Source organism: Pelobates fuscus, chromosome 3, assembly GCF_036172605.1.
Source record: "Pelobates fuscus isolate aPelFus1 chromosome 3, aPelFus1.pri, whole genome shotgun sequence".
In the NCBI taxonomy this organism is placed as follows: domain Eukaryota; kingdom Metazoa; phylum Chordata; class Amphibia; order Anura; family Pelobatidae; genus Pelobates; species Pelobates fuscus.
In genome coordinates this window covers 147,660,177-147,685,400 of record NC_086319.1, presented here as the reverse complement: position 1 = coordinate 147,685,400, position 25,224 = coordinate 147,660,177, and the positions used below count along the sequence as shown (strand labels likewise).

General features: G+C 45.9%; 1 protein-coding gene across 1 annotated transcript in view; it reads right to left on the bottom strand.

Moving 5' to 3' along the window:
• LOC134602545 (A disintegrin and metalloproteinase with thrombospondin motifs 2-like) overlaps positions 1-25,224 on the bottom strand; it is a 571,473-nt gene that overhangs the window by 87,683 nt on the left and 458,566 nt on the right. Inside the window, exon 15 of the mRNA XM_063447513.1 lies at positions 7,462-7,542. Within this exon, the coding sequence (XP_063303583.1) occupies positions 7,462-7,542 (81 nt within the window). The remainder of the gene's footprint in view (positions 1-7,461; positions 7,543-25,224) is intronic.

The following is a 25,224-nucleotide window of genomic DNA, read 5'->3' as shown; positions in this document are numbered from 1 at the left end:
CAGCTACAAAGGCGTTATAAACTAATGGGTTATCGTTCTCCCATAATGGGTTGGCCCATCTCAGAGCTTTCTCAATAAGTAGGGTGATAATAAATCCTACCTTTGCCATATCCGTGGGATAAGAGCGAGGTTGCAATTCAAAATGGATACTAATTTGGTTTAAGAAACCACGACATTTCTCAGGAGCCCCACCATAGCGTACTGGGGGGGTAATGCGAGAAGAAGCACCCACTGTGGCTACCTCTAGACCTGAACCGACAGGAGAAACAGGGGTATTACCTATCTCCTCTGGTGGGTTTTTGGCACGAGATAATAGAGCCTGTAGCGCAAGCGCCATCTGATCCATTCTGTGATCCATGGCTTCAAACCTAGGATCAGGAGAGGCAAGCTGACTGTTTGTACTCGCAGGATCCATTGGCCCTGTCGTAATGTCAGGATCGGGACAGGGATCCAACACGCAGAGTACAAACAGTAGCCAGATACGTATACCGGACCTTAGAATGGCCGGACTAACGTAAGTAGTACAGTATAGAATGGTCAAAGACAAGCCGAGGTCGAGGGTAACAGAAGACAGGTAAGCGAGAGACAAGCCGAATCAAGGGTAACAGAGATAAGCAGAGTAAGGTAAACAAGCCGGGTCAAAACCAAAAGGGATAATAGAATACACAAGCACTGAGTGACTAGAACAAGCTAGAACCATGACAGGGCAATGAGCTAATGAAAGAAGCTCTGTTAAATACCCTGTTCAGAGCAGTAACCACGCCTCCGAGGCGTCCTGATTGGTCCTGCAGCAATTGAGTTACAGGTCGTTCCGGAGGAGTGTCCTGATGACAACTTCCTGCCTATATGCTGTAAAAGGCAGTCACTCCCTCGCGGCCGGCCTTGCATGACCGGATAGACCGTGGGAAAGGGAGCCATCAGGCCGTCTGGATGGAGGAACAGCTAAGTCTCTACCTCTTTCGGAGGTAGAGACCGCAGGTACCCTGACACTATAGGCCAGTAAGCCTTACTTCAGTAGTGGGGAAAGTGATGGAAACCATGTTAAAGGATAGGATTGTTGAACATCTAAAAACACATGGATTCAAGATCAGAGACAACATGGATTTACTTCAGGGAGATCATGCCAAACTAATTTCATTGATTTTTTTGATTGGGTGACTAAAATTATAGATCAGAGTGGTGCAGTAGACATTGCTTACCTAGATTTCAGTAAGGCTTTTGACACAGTTGCAAATAGAAGGCTTATAAATAAACTGCAATATTTAAGTTTGGATTCCAATATTGTTGAATGGGTAAGGCAGTGGCTGAGCAGGGCCGGCGCCACCTGTAAGGCGACCTAGGCAGCCGCCTAGGGCGCAACTTACCAGGGGGCGCCGGATCCCTGTCCCCGCTGCGCCTCCTCATGCTGCGCCACCTGAGCGCTTTAGCAAGCCCCAGGCGGCGCAGCACTGCTGCATGGAGGGCGGCCGGGTTTATGACCGGCAGGAGGGAAGCGCAGAGCGCTTCCTCCTGCCGGTCTCTCCGTAGCGTGGCCGGGCGGCGCGGGACGCGGGACAGGAACCTTTGTTTCCTGTACCCGGCCGCCGGCGGAATGACAGGAAATGCTCAGCATTTCCTGTCATTCCGCCGGCGGCCGGGTACAGGAAACAAAGGTTCCTGTCCCGCGTTCCGCACCGCCCGGCCACGCTACATGGGCAGGAGGGGAGGGTAAGGACCACTAAGGGGGGGGGGGGTTTAAGGACCACGGAGGGAGGGGGGGTTTAAGGACCACTAAGGGGGGGGGGTTTAAGGACCACGGAGGGAGGGAGGGAGGGGGGGGGATTAAGGACCACTAAGGGAGAGGGGAGGGGGTATAAGGACCACTAAGGGAGGAGGGGGGTATAAGGACCACTAAGGGAGGGGGGGGGTATAAGGACCACTAAGGGAGGGGGGGTATAAGGACCACTAAGGGAGGGGGGGTATAAGGACCACTAAGGGAGGGGGGGTATAAGGACCACTAAGGGAGGGGGGTATAAGGACCACTAAGGGAGGGGGGGTTATAAGGACCACTAAGGGAGGGGGGGGGTATAAGGACCACTAAGGGGGGGTATAAGGACCACTAAGGGAGGGGGGTATAAGGACCACTAAGTGAGGGGGGGGTATAAAGACCACTAGGGGAGGGATGGGGGGTATAAGGACCACTAGTGGAGGGATGGGGGGATAAGGACCACTAGGGCAGGGACGGGGGGATAAGGACCACTATGGGAGGGATGGGGGTGATAAGGACCACTATGGGAGGGGGGGGATAAGGAGCACTATGGGAGGGGGGGGATAAGGAGCACTATGGGAGGGGGGGATAAGGAGCACTATGGGAGGGAGGGGGGATAAGGACCACTATGGGAGGGAGGGGGATAAGGACCACTATGGGAGGGAGGGGGGGATAAGGACCACTATGGGAGGGAGGGGGGATAAGGACCACTATGGGAGGGAGGGGGGATAAGGACCACTATGGGAGGGAGGGGGGGGTAAGGACCCCTATGGGAGTTTGGGGGGGGATAAGGACCACTAGGGGAGGGGGGGATAAGGACCACTAGGGGAGGGGGGATAAGGACCACTAAGGGGGGGAAGGACCACCAAAGGGGGGTAAGGAGGGAGTACTACTAAGGAGAGGGGAGGAGGGTGATTACCACTAAGGGGATGGGGGGAGTAGGGGAAGGTCTACTAAGGGGTTTGGGAGAGGGAGGACCACTAAGGGGTTTGGGAGAGGGAGGACCACTAAGGGGGGAGGGGGGAGTGAGAAGACCACCAAGGGGGACTGCAGAGGGACAGGGGGCCAAGGGAGAGCACTAAGTGACAGAAGGGGAGAACACGGAGGGACAGAAGGGAAGGGGAAATCAATAATTGAGGGGAGAGCACTATGAATTTTTTTTAAAAAAAGAAAGCTGTTCCCATCTCAGTCCCTATCCTACCCCACAAACCCTCTCTTTTACACTACACACATACACAATGCATCCCCCCCCACACACACAGAAACATACAATGCATTCCTACTCACACACAGACACACCTGAAACACACAATTCATCCCTTACGTTCTCTTACATAATTAATGCACCCCTTACAGACACACATTGCATTCAATTACATACACAGAAACAAACCTTGCACCCCTTACACACACACACACACACACACAGAACCATACAATGCATTCCTTACACGCAAACACACACTACATCCCCTATAAACACACTACTTCCCTTACACAAATTGCACACATAAAACATCCCCAACTCATGGATGGGCCATGTAGGTGGATTTATGGGTGGGCATTGTAGGCGTATGCCCCGTGGGGGCCCAGACCTTGAGCTGTGTAAGGGGCCCTAAAAAATGGAGCTGCTTCCTGTTCGTTAATTGTTGTGAGCACTGTTAAAAACAGTCTCCAGAGAGCCTCTTCTACACCAGACCTGTGGAGCCAGACTGAGCCCATCATCAGCCTCTTGTCCTCATCTGGTGGTAAGTAGGCAATCCAATATATTATTAGTGGCACTAATCTCTAATTTACCTCACATTAAATGGATACTATAGTCACCAGAAGCACTACAGCATAATGTAGTGGTTCTGGTGTCTATAGCCTGTGCCTGTAGGCTTTTTAATGTAAACACACTGTCTTTTCAGATAAGACACTTTGTGAAGACTGGCGTTGGCCCATATGGAAGAGCTTATGGGCGGGGCATTGTGATGTCACATGTGGGCTGGACATATGGGGGGGCGGCAAATTTTTTTTTGCCTAGGGCGGCAAAAATCCTTGCACCGGCCCTGTGGCTGAGTGACAGGCAACAGAGGGTTTTAGTCAATGGAGTATATTCGAAGCTTGGGCTTGTCACCAGTGGGGTACCTCAGGGATCTGTACTTGGACCCATTCTCTTTAATAATTTTATTAGTGATATTGCAGAAGGTCTTGATGGTAAGGTATGTCTTTTTGATGATGATACTAAGATATGTAACAGGGTTGATGTTCCAGGAGGGATAAGCCAAATGGCTAATGATTTAGGTAAACTAGAAAAATGGTCAACAAAAATTGTGGCAACTGACATTTAATGTGGATAAGTGCAAGATAATGCATCTTGGACATAAAAACCCAAGGGCAGAGTACAGAATATTTGATAGAGTCCTAACCTCAACATCTGAGTAAAGGGATTTAGGGGTGATTATTTCTGATGACTTAAAGGTAGGCAGACAATGTAATAGAGCAGCAGGAAATGCTAGCAGAATGCTTGGTTGTATTAGCAGTAGAAAGAGGGAAGTGCTCATGCCATTGTACAGAACACTGGTGAGACCTCACTTGGAGTATTGTACGCAGTACCGGAGACCGTATCTTCAGAAGGATATTGATACCTTAGAGAAAGTTCAGAGAAGGGCTACTAAACTGGTTCATGGATTGCAGGATAAAACTTACCAGGAAAGGTTAAAGGATCTTAACATGTATAGCTTGGAGGAAAGACAAGACGGGGGGATATGATAGAAACATTTAAATACATAAAGAGAATCAACACAGTAAAGGAGGAAACTATATTTAAAAGAAGAAAAACTACCACAACAAGAGGACATAGTCTTAAATTAGAGGGACAAAGGTTTAAAAATAATATCAGGAAGTATTACTTTACTGAGAGGGTAGTGGATGCATGGAATAGCCTTCCAGCTGAAGTGGTAGAGGTTAACACAGTAAAGGAGTTTAAGCATGCGTGGGATAGGCATAAGGCTATCCTAACTATAAGATAAGGCCAGGGACTAATGAAAGTATTTAGAAAATCGGGCAGACTAGATGGGCCGAATGGTTCTTATCTGCCGTCACATTCTATGTTTCTATGTTTCTTGGGCCTACCATTGCGTAATGCTAAGCAATAGCCAGTTAGTTGGCTCAGTAGGCACTTCCATGATCCATCACTGTACCTGAGGTTAAGGGAGGGACAGCCCTATCCATCCACTTTCCACGGACCGCTGGTCCAACCCCCGTTTGACAAGGGCCAAATACCGCCACAAGACCCGCTGGTTTACCCTCTAAATCAGCGGGGCTGCCCCAACACCACAGCGATGGCCTCCTCCAAAGCTAAATTAAATAAATCCAGCCCAACATCCGGCAGGCGGACCCCATCACTACAAAAATGAATAGAAGCATTACACTCAAAGATGTGATGACGCACCATGACACCCTCCCCCCTTCTCTTATTGAGCTTAATTGTGCCCCGTTCCAAAGCCCTGGAGTCTGTAACCCCCACCAGAAATTCCCAGAGAGCACCTCGGACCATATTAAAAACACCCTCGGAAAACAGAGTCTGAGCTTCCCCAAATCCTTCTGGATCTTTTCCCCCAGATCCTACACCGGAACAATGCCAAGATAGGTTCCCCCAAAATGATATCAGGAACACCGAGCAGGCTGGATAAACGGACCACTTCGGGCAAAAGTTGTCCCCCAAACTCTGCACTAGGCAGCCCTACAACCTTTTTTATCAACCATGCGGAAAACAACTTCCCAGACACAGCCGAGGAAGAACAGCCCGAGGCTCCCAGAAGCAAATTAGTTGTAATAAACCCTGCACACGCACACCATCCGACCGAAAACCACTGAGCTGCCTTTCGAACGCTAGCCATTCACTCCATGCCTCACCATAACGCTGCCAAGTAGACCCTGAGACTGAACCCTGAATCCACAAATTCACTTAGTCAACCCAATGCCCGCTGAACATGGGAAACCCAACTAGTCTGCCTCGGGTGCCACCGCCCTGAATTCCTGCCACTGAAAACGAGAAAGAGCATCCACTGTAACATTGGCAACCCCGGGCACATGTACAGCCATGCAGTATGCATTCAGTAGCAAACAGTGCTGCACCAGGTGCCACAGAAGACTGCCTGGCTCCTCAGGGTCTTCACAGTCACCTGACTTGAACCCCATAGAAAATCTCTGGTGGTATTTTAAGAATGCGATTGCAGCACACAAATCCAAGAATATTACTGAACTGGAGGACATTGCTCATGAGCAATGGGCTAAGGTCCCTCTGGAATGCTACCAGAAGCTGGTGTCTGGTTATACATATCGTTTGCAGCACATCATAACAGCAAAAGGGTGCTTTACTAAGTACTAAAGATGCTTGCCATGAATGAGTTAAATCATTTTGAGACTGGAGAATATTATAAGATGTATTTTCAGTTGAATTTGGGGAAACCACTTGAAGAATTAGTTGTGTTGAGCTATTTCAATTGCTTTTGTTTGATTTATTCATTGCAAACAGCTGAAAGTCTGTAAATTTTGACAATTAACCTGATTTTCAACAGGGATTTAATAATTTCAATTGCAACTATACATAGTTACATATTATTAATTATAATTTTTACTGGTATTTATATAGCACCCAGGTATTTCTTAGCGCTTTACAATATTATCAAATGGGGAGATTGAACAGAAAATGAGATAACTACAAAAACTTACAGGAACATTAGGTTGAAGAGTGCCAAAAACATGTGTCCATCAAGTTCAGCTTCTTTCACATCAGTATTTGCTGTTTATCCAAAGTAAGGCAAGAAACAAAAAAAAACAAAAAAAAAAAAAACAGTTTGAAGCACTTTCCAATTTTGCAGCAAAATAGGAAAGAATTCCTTCTCAACCCCAGAATGGCAGTCAGATCTCTCCTTGGATCAAGAAGCTATTACCCCACATATTAAAAACAAACCTGACTGCCATTCTGGGGTTGAAAATTAATTATTTCTTATTTTGTTGCAACATTTGAAAGTGTTTCAAACTGGGTTTATAAAGTGTATAACGTATATCCCTGAATATTATGTTTTTCCAGAATTAATCCAGTTGCTGTTTAAAAATCTATACAGACTCTGATAAAATCAGCTATTTAAATAGAGAATTACACATCCTTACTGTTGTTACTGTAAATAATCCTTTCCTTTCCCTTAAACTAAATCTCCTTTCTTCCAGTTTAAACGGATGACCTCATGTCCTATGTATAATCTTGTTTATGAATAGATTTCCAGACAATCAATTGTATAGGCCCTGAATACATTTATGTAATTCCATCATATCCCCTTTGAGGTGCCATTTTTCTAAACTAAACAGAGTTTAATTTGTTAACCTTTCTTCATAATTAAAATCTCCCATTCCTTTAATTTTGTAGCCCACCTCTGCACATTTTTTGTTGCCATAGTATCCTTATTAATATGTGCCAACAATTTCACAGCATATTGATTTTGAAAAAGGGACAATTATATTTCATCCTAATGCTCCTTTTTAAATTTTGTATGCCCCTTTTTTAATTCACTACTATTTAGGATGTAAGTTGCTTGTGCAACTTTCAACTGGTGAGAGTTACAAAGAGCATAAAAGGTAACATATAATTGCATATTAAAGCAATAAATGTATGAAACGTCCAATCGAAATCCAAATCAACAATTAAAAATTAAAAGTAATAGACTTACCAAGTATGTGAGGCGCTGTGTCAGCTTCATATATGAGCAAATGGCGGGCACCTGCTGGAACCTCAAATATTTTCACATATCCTTTTAAGAGGAAGAATAAACATAGAGGCAGAGTTATCATTGGTATAAATGTATACTAAATTTTATGTGAGAGAAAATTATAGTAATCAGGAAAATTGAGTATTTACACAGTTGACAAACATTTTAGGAAAAGTTAAATCACATCTCTCATTAGAAATATAAATATCTCACACTCTCACCACACAGTATATGATGTGGTTACACGAACTTTTACAAAAAATGTATAAATAAATGTACAGTTGCCCCTGGGGGAATCCCAGACAATTGCCGCTTACAAAGCAACCAAAACAATATATATAGGGGGATACAGCTGTGGACCTACACAAAAAACATTGACATGGAAACAGCTACCTTGAGTCCTGCCTATCGGTACTGGTGTGGAGATTATTACCAGGAATGTTAGGTGATATTACATAGGAAGGGGACATTACGTAGCAACCAGCCATCCAAGAGTCAGAGGCAAAAGAGAATGTCTTTTTTTTTTTTTTAGGTCCATAGCTGTATCCCTATATATATATATATTATTAATAATATTTATAAAGCCACAACAAATTCCACAGCTCTTTAGTGCTTTGGTTACATCCAGGGCTGGCCCAAGACAATGTGCTGCATGGGTCGAAGGATGAAATGCTGCCCCCCACCACATCCCCCAAACCTCAAGCACATCCAGGAGATGCAGTGTGTATTGTATACAGTGTGTATAGTGAATGCATTGTATGCATGTGTATAGTGGATACAGAGTGTGTGTGTGTAGTGGATGTAGTGTAGTGCATGCAGTTTCTTTGTAGTAGATTTTGTGTAGTGGGTGCAGTGTCGGTGTTTGTGTAGTGCATGTAGTGGATGCAGTGTCTGTGTATGTGGATGCAGTGTCTGTGTGTAGTGCATGTATTGTGTGTAGTGGATTCAGTTTATGTGTGTAGTACATGTAGCGTGTGTGTAGTGGATGCAGTGTCTGTGTGTAGTGCATGTAGTGTGTGTAGTGGATACAGTGTCTGTGTGTAATTTATGTAGTGTGTTTGTAGTGTATGCAGTGTCTGTGTGTAGTGCATGTAGTGTATTCAGTGTCTTTTGAGTGGTGATTATTTAAAAATAAAATGTATTAGTAAGTGTGTTTCCCCCTCCCTGCCTCTTACCTGTGGTCAGGGAGGGGTGACACTAGTGTCCATGGTGGTCAGAGGCACATTTTGCTGTGTCCTGTGGATAGGGTTGCCACCATTTTAGGAAAAAAATACCGGCCATTCTAATTTGCATAATTAATCACATATGCGTGACATCACAGGGCATGACGTACATAAAAGAATGAAAACATTCGGAAGTAAAAAATTCCCAAATTTACTAATAAACTACTTACAATGTTTGTACTTTGTCTGACTATGTGTATAGCATTGTAAATGTGAGGCAGTGTGTGTATGTACTGTCTGTATAAGACTGCCACATATATACAGAGACTGCTGTGTGCACCCACACAGACTGCCGAACACACACACACACAGACTGCTGAATACATACAGAGCATACAGAGCATCCTCCCACTCCTCCCATGCGGACTCTAGCAGTGGAGAGGGCAGGGGCATGCCGCAATATCCCATCTCAGCCCTCTCCACAAAGCCAAGCACCAACAAGTTTTCTTAGCACGGCCTGAGAGCACTGCACACCCTGGTGGCCGGTGTCGATATTGCAGAATATTTCTGCAGCTTCCTGTCATCTCCTCTCGCAAGCTGAGTGAGCGTTGCTATGGGTTGCTATGGCAACGCACCACGCTGCAACTCTCTCGCAGTGTTACGAGAGGAGAAGACAGGAAGCTGAAAGAGGGAAACATCAGACTTCTTGAACTTTTTTCTTGTTCCCTTGTCTCCCCCATTTCCTATATATAGTTTTTTATATATAGATGTTTATATTATATACTTTTTATCTTATTTAAGTTTTAGAAAGCCTCAATTTGCAGTTATAAACTATAAATTTAGTTCCGATTATAAGTGTGTTTCACTTTAAGGGGACCCTCCTCCTTATATTATAGATGTTTATTATTCATTAAACATTTTTTATTTGAGAGAATGTTCTCTTGTTATATGTTTTAATATGTTGTATGTTTATTGTTTCTTTGAATATAAAGGAAGAACAACATTAAAATTGGTTATAATATGTATTATTTTATTTGAAGTTTATCTGTATATAGCCGGGCTTTTTCCCACTTTAAACATGGCGAAATCGCTAGTGTTATTGATGTCTAGGGATTCTAAAAGAAAAGACAAAGAACCCGGAAATTACAGCAATACGCCCGACATCAGAATCAGGTGATCGGACGTAAAGTCATGTGATGTGGAAGTTCAATGAACCCGGAAGTGATGACGGACGCCGGTAAACGGTGCCAAATTCAAAACCCAATACACTATTTAAAAAGAAGAAGACCAGCATCCACAATACACTTTGACAAAGACCTGGAGGTCAAAACACGTTAGTGTTGTGGACTAGTGATGTACCGAACTGTCCGCCGGCGAACAGTTCCCGGCGAACTTAGCGTGTTCGCGTTCGCCGCGGCGGGCGGACACATGCGCAGTTCGATCCGCCCCCTATTCGTCATCATTGGGCAAACTTTGACCCTGTGTCTCTCGGTCAGCAGACACATTCCAGCCAATCAGCAGCACTCCCTCCCTTCCACACCCTCCAACCTCCCTCCCAGCATCCATTTTCGATTCATTCTGAAGCTGCATGCTTAGTGAGAGGAGGGAAAGTTTAGCTGCTGCTGATTAGATAGGGAAATTGATAGCTAGGCTAGGGTATTCAGTGTCCACTACAATCCTGAAGGACTCATCTGATCTCTGCTGTAAGGACAGCACCCCAAAAAGCCCTTTTTAGGGCTATAACATCAGGCTGCTTTTTTTTTTTTTCCTGTGTAATGTAATTGCATGTGCCTGCCTGCCAGCTTCTGTGTGAGGTTCACATTGGATACTGTGCCTACTTGCCCAGTGCCACCACTCATATCTGTTTTAACAATAGGTTAAGCTTTACATTTAAAATAAATATTTTCTTTTCACTGTAATAGAAGAGCAGTTGCCTGCCTGCCAGCTTCTGTGTCAGGTTGGATGCCTTGCCCATTTGCACAGTCAGTGCCACCACTCATATCTGTTTTAACAATAGGTTAAGCTTTACATTTAAAAGAAATAATTTTTTTTCACTGTAATATAAGAGCAGTTGCCTGCCTGCCAGCTTCTGTGTCAGGTTGGATGCCTTGCCCATTTGCACAGTCAGTGCCACCACTCATATCTGTTTTAACAATAGGTTAAGCTTTACATTTAAAAGAAATAATTTTTTTTCACTGTAATAGAAGAGCAGTTAGTTGTCTGCAAGCGTCTGGGTGTCAGGCCTACTTCAGCGTGTGCTCTGCAGACCTGTGCCAGCGTGCTTTGACAGTTGCCAATCATATCTGGTGTCTCTTTAGCGTGCTTTTACAAAGAAAAAAGGTTTCTAGTGTAAGCTAATAGCAGCCAGTCAGTGTCCTTCAAGCGGCTCTGTCAGTCCTTCCTTCAGCGTGTGCTCTGCAGAACTGTTCCAGTGCACATTGCCAATCATATCTGGTGTCTCTATAGCGTGCTTTTAAAACCAAAATTTATTTTTCACTGTTATAGATTGAATAGCAGTTACTTGTCTTCAAGCGGGTGTGTCAGGCCTACAGTGTGTGCTCTGCAGAACTGTTCAAGTGCACATTGCCAATCATATCTGGTGTCTCTATAGCGTGCTTTTACAAAGAAAAAAGGTTTCTAGTGTAAGCTAATAGCAGCCAGTCAGTGTCCTTCAAGCGGCTCTGTCAGTCCTTCCTTCAGCGTGTGCTCTGCAGACCTGTGCCAGCGTGCTTTGACAGTTGCCAATCATATCTGGTGTCTCTATAGTGTGCTTTTACAAAGAAAAAAGGTTTCTAGCGTAAGCTAATAGCAGCCAGTCAGTGTCCTTCAAGCGGCTCTGTCAGTCCTTCCTTCAGCGTGTGCTCTCCAGAACTGTTCCAGTGCACATTGCCAATCATATCTGGTGTCTCTATAGCGTGCTTTTATAAACAAATTTTTTTTTTCACTGTTATAGATTGAATAGCAGTTACTTGTCTTCAAGCGGGTGTGTCAGGCCTACAGTGTGTGCTCTGCAGAACTGTTCAAGTGCACATTGCCAATCATATCTGGTGTCTCTATAGCGTGCTTTTACAAAGAAAAATGGTTTCTAGTGTAAGCTAATAGCATCCAGTCAGTGTCCTTCAAGCGGCTCTGTCAGTCCTTCCTTCAGCGTGTGCTCTGCAGAACTGTTCCAGTGCACATTGCCAATCATATCTGGTGTCTCTATAGCGTGCTTTTAAAACCAAAATTTATTTTTCACTGTTATAGATTGAATAGCAGTTACTTGTCTTCAAGCGGGTGTGTCAGGCCTACAGTGTGTGCTCTGCAGAACTGTTCAAGTGCACATTGCCAATCATATCTGGTGTCTCTATAGCGTGCTTTTAAAACCAAAATTTATTTTTCACTGTTATAGATTGAATAGCAGTTACTTGTCTTCAAGCGGGTGTGTCAGGCCTACAGTGTGTGCTCTGCAGAACTGTTCAAGTGCACATTGCCAATCATATCTGGTGTCTTTATAGCGTGCTTTTACAAAGAAAAAAGGTTTCTAGTGTAAGCTAATAGCAGCCAGTCAGTGTCCTTCAAGCGGCTCTGTCAGTCCTTCCTTCAGCGTGTGCTCTGCAGACCTGTGCCAGCGTGCTTTGACAGTTGCCAATCATATCTGGTGTCTCTATAGCGTGCTTTTAAAACCCAAATTTTTTTTTCACTGTTATAGATTGAATAGCAGTTACTTGTCTTCAAGCGGGTGTGTCAGGCCTACAGTGTGTGCTCTGCAGAACTGTTCAAGTGCACATTGCCAATCATATCTGTTGTCTCTATAGCGTGCTTTTACAAAGAAAATTTGTTTTTCACTGTTATAGATTGAATAGCAGTTACTTGTCTTCAAGCGGGTGTGTCAGGCCTACAGTGTGTGCTCTGCAGAACTGTTCAAGTGCACATTGCCAATCATATCTGGTCTCACAGTAGCTTGCACGCATAGTACCACTAATCCCCCAAAAAATGACAGGCAGAGGCAGGCCACCCCGCAGGGGCCATCGTGGTCGTGGTGCTGTGATTCCCTTTTGCCCTAGAATAATGCCCAGTTTTCAGAAGCCACGTACCCTGAACTTGAAAAGTTCTGAGGACATAGTTGACTGGCTAACACAGGACACCCAATCTTGTACAGCCTCCGCTCGGAACCTTGACGCACCATCCTCCTCCAGCTTAGCTTCAGGCACCTCTCAAGATACCACTCACCCGCCTGCCGCCACCACCAAAACTAGCACCACAGCCGCTTTACTTGGTATGTCAGAGGAGTTATTCACACACCCGTTTGAAGAAATGAGTGATGCGCAACCATTATTGCTAGAGGATGTAGATAACAGGGATATGTCTCAGGCAGGCAGCATTAAACACATGGAGGTACGGTGTGATGATGTCAGGATCGGGACAGGGATCCAACACGCAGAGTACAAAGAGTAGCAGATACGTATACCGGACCTTAGAATGGCCGGACTTAACGTAATACTACGTATAGAATGGTCAGGGACAAGCCGAGGTCAAGGGAACGAGAAGACAGGTAAGCGAGAGACAAGCCGGGTCAAGGATAACAGAGAAGACAGGTAAGTAATAACAAAGCCGGGTCAGAACCAAAAGACAAGAGAATACAAGAGCACTGTGTGACTAGACTGGCTAGAACCACGACAGGGCAATGAGCAAATGCTGAGAGCTCCCTTAAATACCCTGGTTCTAGAGACTAATCACGCCTCCGCCGAGACCTGATTCGTGTCCGGGATTTGACTGACAGGTCGGGCTAGAATGGCGTCATGACGTCGACTATTGAGCGTCACGTTACAAAAAGGCATAGTTCTCTCGCGGCCGGCGTTTACATGCGCGAGGGGACCGCGAGGAACGGAAGAATCATGCCGTCTGGATGGAAAAAGGTCTAAGTCTCTACCCGTCTCAGGGGTAGAGACTACAGGTACCCTGACAGTACCCCCCCTCTCAGAAACGCCCACCGGGCGGAAGGAACCGGGACGAGATGGAAAGCGGGAATGAAAAGCCCTGCGAAGACGAGGAGCATGGACATCCTCCTGTGGTACCCAGGTCCTCTCTTCTGGACCATATCCCTTCCAGTCAACCAGGTATTGGATTTTCCCCTGGGAGATTCGAGAATCGATGATGGAGTTGATTTCGTACTCCTCCTGACCCTCAACCTGAACAGAGTGAGGAGAGGAGACCTTGGAGGAGAATCTGTTACAGATCAGGGGTTTTAGCAAGGAAACATGAAAGGAATTAGGAATACGTAAGGCAGAGGGAAGCGCTAGGCGATACGCAACAGGATTAATTCGATTCAGAATCCTATAGGGTCCAATGTAACTGGGAGCGAATTTCATAGACGGTACTTTCAAACGAATGTTTCTAGTACTCAACCATACCCTATCACCAGGTACAAAACTAGGAGCCGGCCTTCTGCGTTTGTCAGCGTGTTTTTTATACAGTATAGAATTATGTAGGAGAATTTGTCGAGTCTGATCCCACAACTTCTTCAGATTGGCAACATGAGTATCAACCGACGGTACCCCCTGGGAAGAAGGAACCGAGGGAAGAATGGAAGGATGAAAACCATAATTCATGAAAAAGGGGCTAGAGCGAGTTGAATCGCAAACAAGATTATTGTGTGCGAACTCTGCCCAAGGAATCAGACCGACCCAATCGTCCTGGTGTTCAGAAACAAAACAACGCAGATATTGTTCAATCTTTTGATTGGTACGTTCGGCGGCTCCGTTAGACTGAGGGTGATAAGCAGAAGAAAAATTCAATTTAATGCCTAGTTGAGAACAGAATGATCTCCAGAAACTAGAAACAAACTGGGAACCTCTATCAGAAGTAATCTCGGAAGGTATCCCATGTAAGCGAAAGATCTCTTTAGCAAAAATCTCCGCTAATTCAGGTGAAGTCGGAAGTTTAGGTAACGGCACGAAATGAGCCATCTTGGTAAACCTATCCACCACTGTGAGAATAACAGTGTGTTTTTTCGAAACAGGCAAATCCACAATAAAATCCATCGCCAAACAGGACCAAGGTTTTTCTGGAACTTCCAGGGGATGTAAGAGACCACAAGGAAGCGAATGAGGTAGTTTAGTCTTAGTACAGACCTCACAGGCTCCGATAAAATCCTTAATATCCCTTCATAAAGAAGGCCACCAGAAATCCTTAGAGATCAAGGAATATGTTTTGCGAACGCCCGGATGACCAGCCACCTTACTCTCGTGAAGACACTGTAAGAGCTCCAGTTGGAGTTCAGGAGGAACGAAGTGTCTAGACGCAGGAGTCAGTCTAGGTGCCAGATGCTGCAAGCTCCTGATCTGATCAAGAAGCGGAGAATGGATTTTGAGAGTTGTGTTAGCGATAATATTACACTTAGGTACTATAGAGGATAAAACCGGCTCAGATAAGGCAGAAGGTTCATGTTGGCGAGACAAGGCATCAGCTTTAGAATTCTTAGAACCAGGCCTATATGTGAGTATGTAATTGAAGTGAGTAAGGAATATAGACCAACGGGCCTGTCTCGATGATAATCGTTTAGCCTCCCCAATATAGGATAAGTTTTTATGATCCGTCAAAATGGTAACAGGATGCAAAGTTCCCTCCAATAGATGTCTCCACTCCTTTAAAGCCATGATAACCGCTAGGAGTTCCCTGTCACCAATGTCATATCTGCTCTCAGTACCTGATAATTTTTTGGAAAAATACCCACATGGATGTAATGGTTTATCCACACCCAACCTTTGGGACAGGATGGCACCTATACCCGTCTCAGAAGCGTCAACTTCGAGTAGGAAAGGCAGAGTAGTATCAGGGTGAACTAAAATTGGTGCGGAAGCAAACAGCTCCTTGAGAGTCTTAAAAGCCAGAAGTGCTTCAGTAGACCAATTCTTAGTGTCAGCCCCTTGTCTGGTCATATTGGTGATAGGAGCAATAATAGAGGAGTAACCCTTAATGAAACGTCTGTAATAATTAGAGAAACCAATAAATCTCTGAATGGCCTTGAGACCCTTAGGTAAAGGCCAATCTAAAATGGATTGCAGTTTCTCCGGGTCCATTTCAAAGCCCTCTCCAGAAATCACGTAACCAAGAAAGACAGTTTGGGATTGGTCAAAGCTACATTTCTCTAATTTGCAGTACAAGCCATGTTGAAGAAGTTTGTGCAAAACCCTTCTGACCTGTCCGTGGTGAGTCTCAATATCCCTGGAATGTATAAGTATATCATCGAGGTATACAATAACACAGTCATGTTGAAACTCTCTAAGAACTTCATTAATTAGATCCTGAAATACCGCCGGGGCATTACAGAGACCAAAAGGCATTACTGTATACTCATAGTGCCCATAACGAGTATTGAACGCAGTCTTCCACTCGTGTCCCTGCTGAATTCTCATCAAGTTATAAGCACCTCTGAGGTCTAACTTAGTGAAAATCTTGGAACCCTTTAATCGATCAAAAAGCTCGGTGATCAAGGGGATCGGATAGGCATTTCTAATGGTTATCTTGTTCAAACCTCGGTAGTCAATGCAAGGTCTTAAAGAACCATCCTTCTTTTTAACAAAAAAAAATCCAGCCCCAGCAGGGGAGGAGGATCTCCTAATGAACCCATTGTCTAGGTTTTCACGAATATACTCCTCTAAGACTACGTTCTCATTCATAGACAAAGGGTATACATGGCCCCTGGGAGGCATAGTACCAGGAAGTAAATTAATTGTGCAATCAAAAGGCCTGTGTGGTGGTAAGGTATCAGCCTTTCCTTTGTCAAATACCGCCTTTAAATCTAGATACAAGGACGGTATCTGTACTTTAGTAGAGTCGGTAGAGTTATTAAGTGTGTTAACAATACAAAGGGGTGACACTCTCTTTAAACATCTCTCTTGACAACCCTGACCCCACGAGACTATTTCCCCTGATTTCCAATCTATAATGGGGTTATGTCTCTTCAGCCAGGAGTATCCCAGGACTATGGGAACAGAAGGAGATGAAATGAGTAGTAGAGATATCTCCTCCTTGTGTAGAATACCAGTAGTTAAGTTAAGAGGTGTGGTCTCCCGGAAAATCACAGGCTCAACTAAAGGTCTACCATCTATGGCCTCAACAGCCAAAGGTGTCTTCCTTAACTGGGATGGGATAGCGTGTTTGGTGAGAAAAACTTGGTCGATAAAGCTCTCAGCAGCTCCGGAGTCTATCAATGCCATAGTCTCTAAAGTACCCTTCTCCCAAGTTAAAGAGACGGGTAATAGAAGCCTGTGTTCTTTGTAGTTATGAGTAGAGGACAAAATAGAAACACCCAAGGCCTGTCCTCTAGAGAGACTCCACAATACATACACAGTCCCTCCCTTCTCCTGTACTGTCTCTCCTCTTCTGAGAGGCGAGTAAGGCCTATCTGCATAGGTTCTGGAAACTGTGGAGTTTTGGTTTCAGGGCTTTGAAATGATGGAGCTAGTCTAAAGGAAGGTCTACCGGTTCTATCTCGAGTGTTCTGCCTCTCTCTTAGACGTTCGTCAATGCGAGAGATAAAGGAAATTAAGTCCTCCAAATTCTCGGGAAGCTCTCTCGTCGCTACCTCGTCAAGTATTACATCGGATAATCCGTTTAAAAATACATCTATATAAGCCTGTTCATTCCACTTAACCTCTGCCGCCAAAGACCTGAACTCTAGTGCGTAATCCACAAGTGTTCGGTTCTCTTGTCTAAGGCGCAACAGTGATCTAGCTGCATTGACCTTTCTGCCAGGAGGGTCAAAAGTTTTTTTAAAAGCAGCTACAAAGGCATTATAGTTATAGACTAATGGATTATCATTCTCCCACAACGGATTAGCCCATCTCAGAGCCTTCTCAATGAGTAAGGTGATAATAAATCCCACCTTTGCCCTATCAGTAGGGTAGGAACGGGGTTGTAGCTCGAAATGGATACTGATCTGGTTCAAAAAGCCACGACACCTTTCAGGAGAACCAGCATAACGTACAGGTGGGGTAACTCGGGAAGAAGCACCTACAGTGGCTACCTCTAGCCCTGAACTCCCAGGAGGAATAGAAGTATTACGCATCTCCTCAGGTGGATTATTAGGACGTGATAGTAACGCCTGTAGTGTTAGTGCCATCTGATCCATTCTATGCTCCATGGCGTCAAACGTAGGATCAGGAGAACCAAGCTGACAGTTTGTATCTGCAGGATCCATTGGCCCTGTCGTAATGTCAGGATCGGGACAGGGATCCAACACGCAGAGTACAAAGAGTAGCAGATACGTATACCGGACCTTAGAATGGCCGGACTTAACGTAATACTACGTATAGAATGGTCAGGGACAAGCCGAGGTCGAGGGAACGAGAAGACAGGTAAGCGAGAGACAAGCCGGGTCAAGGATAACAGAGAAGACAGGTAAGTAATAACAAAGCCGGGTCAGAACCAAAAGACAAGAGAATACAAGAGCACTGTGTGACTAGACTGGCTAGAACCACGACAGGGCAATGAGCAAATGCTGAGAGCTCCCTTAAATACCCTGGTTCTAGAGACTAATCACGCCTCCGCCGAGACCTGATTCGTGTCCGGGATTTGACTGACAGGTCAGGCTAGAATGGCGTCATGACGTCGACTATTGAGCGTCACGTTACAAAAAGGCATAGTTCTCTCGCGGCCGGCGTTTACATGCGCGAGGGGACCGCGAGGAACGGAAGAATCATGCCGTCTGGATGGAAAAAGGTCTAAGTCTCTACCCGTCTCAGGGGTAGAGACTACAGGTACCCTGACAGATGATGATGATGTTGTACCCGCTGCTGCTTCCTTTTCTGAGTTGTCAGATACAAGCGAAGCGGTTGATGATGACGATGCGTCCATGGATGTCACGTGGGTGCCCGCTCGGCAAGAAGAAGAACAGGGCGAAAGTTCAGATGGGGAGACAGAGAGGAGGAGGAGATGAGTTGGAAGCGGGGGGGGGGGTCGTCGCAAGGAGCTAGTGGCACAGTCAGACAGCATGCATTGGCACCCGGGGTCAGCCCGACAGCACGCCAATCAACGCATGCTGTGTCCACCACCAGAATGCCGTCATTGCAGAGCTCAGCAGTGTGGCATTTTTTGTGTGTGTCTGCCTCGGACAAGAGCGATGCCATTTGCAACCTGTGCCAAAGGAAACTGAGTCGTGGGAGGTCCAACACCCACCTAGGTACAACTGCTTTGCGTAGGCACATGATCTCACATCACAAACGCCTATGGGATCAACACATGAGTACAAGCAGCACGCCTACTCAAAGCCGCCTTCCTCCTCCTGGTCCAGCATCTTCAGCCACGTCAACCACTGCTGTCCTTCTTGCCCCCTCTCAACCATCCGCCACTCCGTCTCCCGCCTTGAGCAGTTCCCGCTCATCTGCCCACAGTCACGTGTCTGTCAAGAACATGTTTGAGCGTAAGAAGCCAATGTCACCAAGTCACCCCCTTGCCCAGCGTCTGACAGCTGGCTTGTCCGAACTATTAGCCCGCCAGCTTTTACCATACAATCTGCATGAGTCTGAGGCGTTCAAAAAATTTGTAGCTATTGGGACACCGCAGTGGAAGGTACCCGGCCGGAATTTATTTTCACAAAAGGCAATCCCCAACTTGTACTCGATTGTGCAAAAGGAAGTCATGGCATGTCTGGCACACAGTGTTGGGGCAAGGGTCCATCTGACCACTGATACCTGGTCTGCAAAGCATGGTCAGGGCAGGTATATCACCTACACTGCGCATTGGGTAAACCTGCTGACGGCTTACAAGCAAGGAATGCGTGGCATTGCAGAGGAGTTGGTGACACCGCCACGAATTGCAGGCAGTCCTGCTGCCACCTCCTCTACTCCTCCTACTCCATCCTCTTCCATAACCTCCTCGGCTGAGTCCTCTTGTGCTGCTGCGTCTTGCTCCACATCAACGGCACCCCCCCAGCTCCCCAGGTACTATTCCACATCCCGGATACGGCAGTGTCACGCCGTCTTGGGTTTGACTTGCTTGAAAGCAGAGAGTCACACCGGACAAGCACTCCTGTCCGCCCTGAACGCACAGGTGGAAAAGTGGCTGACTCCGCAGCAACTGGATATCGGCAAAGTGGTGTGTGACAACGGAAAAAATTTGATAGCGGCATTGAAGTTGGGCAAGTTGACACATGTGCCGTGCATGGCACATGTGTGTAATCTGATCGTACAACGCTTTGTGCATAAGTACACAGGCTTACAGGACGTCCTGAAGCAGGCCAGGAAGGTGTGTGGCCATTTCAGGCGTTCCTACACGGCCATGGCTCACTTTGCCGATATCCAGCGGCGAAACAACATGCCAGTGAGGCGCTTGATTTGCGACAGCCCTACACGTTGGAATTCAACACTCCTAATGTTCGACCCCCTGCTCCAACAAGAAAAAGCTGTTAATGAATATTTGTATGACCGGGGTGCTAGGACAGCCTCTGGGGAGCTGGGAATTTTTTTGCCACGTTACTGGACGCTCATGCGCAATGCCTGTAGGCTCATGTGTCCTTTTGAGGAGGTGACAAACCTAGTCAGTCGCAACGAAGGCACCATCAGCGACATCATACCATTTGTTTTCTTCCTGGAGCGTGCCCTGCGAAGAGTGCTGGATCAGGCTGTAGATGAGCGTGAAGAGGAAGAGGAAGAGTTGTGGTCACCATCACCACCAGAAACAGCCTTATCAGCATCGCTTGCTGGACCTGCGGCAACGCTGGAAGAGGATTGTGAGGAAGAGGAGTCAGAGGAGGATTGTAGCTTTGAGGAGGAGGAGGAGGAGCAAGACCAAACACAACAGGCATCCCAGGGTGCTCGTTGTCACCTATCTGGTACCCGTGGTGTTCGAGTAGCTCGGCATCCAACCTTGTGCAAATGGGGTCTTTCATGCTGTCCTGCCTGTTGAGGGACCCTCGTATAAAAAGGCTGAAGGAGAACGACCTGTACTGGGTGTCCACGCTACTAGACCCCCGGTATAAGCAGAAAGTGGCGGAAATGTTACCGAATTACAACAAGTCGGAAAGGATGCAGCATTTGCAAAATAAATTAAAAAGTATGCTTTACACAGCGTATAAGGGTGATGTCACAGCACAACGGGAATCTAACAGGGGGAGAGGTGGAAGTCATCCTCCTCCTCCTCCTCCCACAACCACGACGGCAAGGACAGGACGCTTTAAAGACGTGTTGTTAATGGAGGACATGCGGACCTTTTTAAGTCCTATGCATCGCCACAGCCCTTCGGGATCCACCCTCAGAGAGCGACTCGACCGACAGGTAGCAGACTACCTCGCCTTAACTGCAGATATCGACACTCTGAGGAGCGATGAACCCCTTGACTACTGGGTGTGCAGGCTTGACCTGTGGCCTGAGCTATCCCAATTTGCAATAGAACTTCTGGCCTGCCCCGCTTCAAGTGTCCTGTCAGAAAGGACCTTCAGTGCAGCAGGAGGTATTGTCACTGAGAAGAGAAGTCGCCTAGGTCAAAAAAGTCTAGATTACCTCACCTTTATTAAGATGAATGAGGGATGGATCCCGAAGGGACTGACACTGGGCGATACATTCGATTAAAAAAGGCCTGATGAGATGAGCTGCCTTGGGCTAAAAATGGTCCACACGCTGCTGTATTTTAGCTCTGAATGACGTTTGACTTGCGTGACTTATCCGCCACCAACTAGGGTTCAAGCCGCCATGTTTTAGGGCACTTTCTGCCTGTGAAACAAACATCAATTTTTCTGGCCGCTGCTACAGCAGCGGCTGCAACAATACCAAATTTTTCAGGCATGTGTACATGCCTAATTTTTAGGCCCACTGGTGCAGCACTGTGGCTTCAAAAACCAAACCAAAAAAAAATCCTCCAAGATGGCACCAATATACCAGTGGTCTAAGCATCTTCCCACCTTGGCCTAAAAGGGGCAGGTGATTCAACAATTAAAAATCTCTGCCATTTACACGTCCACTGATAGGAGACGCGGAAGGTATTAAACTGATATGAACAATACTAAACTCACCACTCCTATCTGGTGGCACATTAGCTTGCCCGCGCAGTGCCCCAAATTTCAAGTAAGAGGACCGACCAAGCATCTTCTTCCATCTCCCTGTTACATAAATCAATGCCATATCCATAGAAATTGTAGAGAATATCCAGGATAGTTTTACAGGGCCAAATCATGTCGCCTGTTGAAAGAGGTGACCTTGCTCGGGTCCCAGGTGTGCGGTTCCTAAAATGGCTGCCATATACATGTCCTCTGATAGGAGACGCGGAAGGTATTAAACTGATATAAACAATACTAAACTCACCACTCCTATCTGGTGGCACATTAGCTTGCCCGCGCAGCGCCCCAAATTTCAAGTAAGAGGACCGACCAAGCATCTTCTTCCATCTCCCTGTTACATAAATCAATGCCATATCCATAGAAATTGTAGAGAATATCCAGGATAGTTTTACAGGGCCAAATCATGTCGCCTGTTGAAAGAGGTGACCTTGCTCGGGTCCCAGGTGTGCGGTTCCTAAAATGGCTGCCATATACACGTCCACTGATAGGAGACGCGGAAGGTATTAAACTGATATGAACATTTACTAAACTCACCACTCCGAGTGCTGTTATTTATTTAATTTTTTTGTGGTGAGGCTTTACAGGACAGAGTGCTTCTCCACGGGACATGTTAACTCACGGGCAGCTGGCTCATCAAGGAACCAGAGCAGTTTGAACGAGGTGACCTTGCTCGGGTCCCAGGTGTGCGGTTCCTAAAATGGCTGCCATATATACGTCCACTGATAGGAGACGCGGAAGGTATTAAACTGATATGAACAATACTCCACTCCTATCAGTAGGTCCGTCCCATTGTGATTTATGCCCCCCACCCACCGCGCAGGGATGAGGGCCGGGGGGGAGGAAAGTAGGCCCCCCCATTGTGATTTATGGCCCCCACCCACCGCGCAAGGGTGGGGGCCGAGGGGGGGAGGACAGTAGGTCCCCCCATTGTGATTTATGGCCCCCACCCACCGCGCAGGGGTTGGGGAGGACAGTAGCTCCCCCCAGTGTGTATCATGGGCTTTGAGGACAGGTGTCAATCCATACCTGCCAAGTGACCCTATGTAGGGGTAACAGTCCCTATTCTGCTCTGTGTCAGTGTGTATCATGGTCTCTGTGGACGGGGAACAGTCTCTATTCTGCTCTGTGTCAGTGTGTATCATGGTCTCTGTGGACGGGGAACAGTCTCTATTCTGCTCTGTGTCAGTGTGTATCATGGACTCTGTGGACGGGGCACAGTCTCTATTCTGCTCTGTGTCAGTGTGTATCATGGTCTCTGTGGACGGGGAACAGTCTCTATTCTGCTCTGTGTCAGTGTGTATCATGGTCTCTGTGGACGGGGAACAGTCTCTATCCTGCTCTGTGTCAGTGTGTATCATGGACTCTGTGGACGGGGAACAGTCTCTATTCTGCTCTGTGTCAGTGTGTATCATGGTCTCTGTGGACGGGGAACAGTCTCTATTCTGCTCTTTGTCAGTGTGTATCATGGTCTCTGTGGACGGGGAACAGTCTCTATTCTGCTCTGTGTCAGTGTGTATCATGGTCTCTGTGGACAGGGAACAGTCTCTATTCTGCTCTGTGTCAGTGTGTATCAGGGGTTTTGAGGACAGGTGTCAATCCCTATCTGCCAAGTGACCCTATGTAGGGGAAACAGTCCCTATTCTGCTCTGTGTCAGTGTGTATCAGGGGTTTTGAGGACAGGTGTCAATCCATATCTGCCAAGTGACCCTATGTAGGGGGAACAGTCCCTATTCTGCACTGTGTCAGTGTGTATCATGGTCTCTGTGGACGGTGAACAGTCTCTATTCTGCTCTGTGTCAGTGTGTATCATGGTCTCTGTGGACAGGGAACAGTCTCTATTCTGCTCTGTGTCAGTGTGTATCAGGGGTTTTGAGGACAGGTGTCAATCCATATCTGCCAAGTGACCCTATGTAGGGGGAACAGTCCCTATTCTGCTCTGTGTCAGTGTGTATCAGGGGTTTTGAGGACAGGTGTCAATCCATATCTGCCAAGTGACCCTATGTAGGGGGAACCGTCCCTATTCTGCTCTGTGTCAGTGTGTATCAGGTATTTGACTATCTTTATTCAGATTCAAAAATTACAATTCCAGGAAAAATGTAACAAACATTTACAAGAACATGTTATGCACATCATAGAAACAACGTGAACCTCTTTAAAGCCACAAACTTAAGACAAAAAATACGTACACACAATGTGTAAGGGTTTGAAAGAATATTCTGAATCCTTACATGTTTACTTTATCGTTTGTTTGATTTTTGTGAACCATATATAAACTACAAGCAGCGTGAAAACTATAAAAACTCAAGTGGCCATGCTGATCAAATTAAATAGTATGCTTTACACAGCGTATAAGGGTGATGTCACAGCACAACGGGAATGTAACAGGGGAAGAGGTGAAAGTCATCCTCCCCCTCCCACAACCCCGCCATATCTGCCAAGTGACCCTATGTAGGGGTAACAGTCTCTATTCTGCTCTGTGTCAGTGTGTATCATGGTCTCTGAGGACGGGGAACAGTCTCTATTCTGCTCTGTGTCAGTGTGTATCAGGGCAGGGCTTTGAGGACAGGTGTCAATGTTAGGTGATTTCTGCCCTTTATGGATTAAAAGCAGACTCTGCATCAACTGTGCAATTTTCCATGGGAGTTTTGCCATGGATCCCCCTCCGGCATGCCACAGTCCAGGTGTTAGTCCCCTTGAAACAACTTTTCCATCACTTTTGTGGCCAGAAAGAGTCCCTGTTGGTTTTAAAATTCGCCTGCCCATTGAAGTCAATTTCGGGTTCGCGACAACACTATTGTGGACTATTTATTTTATGTTATTTTAAGCTTATTTTTGTTTCCTGTGTTATTTTGTATCCAGTAAAGTTTATATTCGTTTTTCATCATATTGGATATCCTGGAAGTTATTTAAGGGCTGGAAAAGGAGCTATCCTGTCTAAGAAAGCCAGAATAAGCTTATTATTCATCTGCCATTGGAATCTGAGCCAGCTTTATGTGGCTCTTCATATTGTGAGTGACCCAATACCTTCAAAATTGATAATTTTTTTCCTTGTGTAACAGTATTATACTATGTGTATGTTTCTATTATAAGAAGATCAGGAGGTGTTCCACTCACTATACTAAGTATACAGCCAAGTATTTTATATGTTCTTTGCACCCCCCTTATACTTATTTCTTTCACTATATATGTATATATGCATAGACGGCCCAGGCCACATAGCAGGTACTTTACAGTGTACAGAGGCGGAAAAATGCTGCCCCTGTAAAAGTGCCGCCTGAAACCGTGGCTCCACTGCTGCCAATGGACGGCCAGCCCTGGTTACATCGCTCTTTAGATCAGGGTAATGCAAGGGTATTGATAACACTAAATTGTAAATATAAACCAAAACAATCTCATTAAAGTAATATCAAGTAATTTACATATTGGTCCTGCAATCTTTTTGAAAAAAATATGTGAATCAAAATCAATAAAGTGATTTAAGTATTTTATCTTGGTCCATGATAAGGCAATCCGTTTTGAAGACCC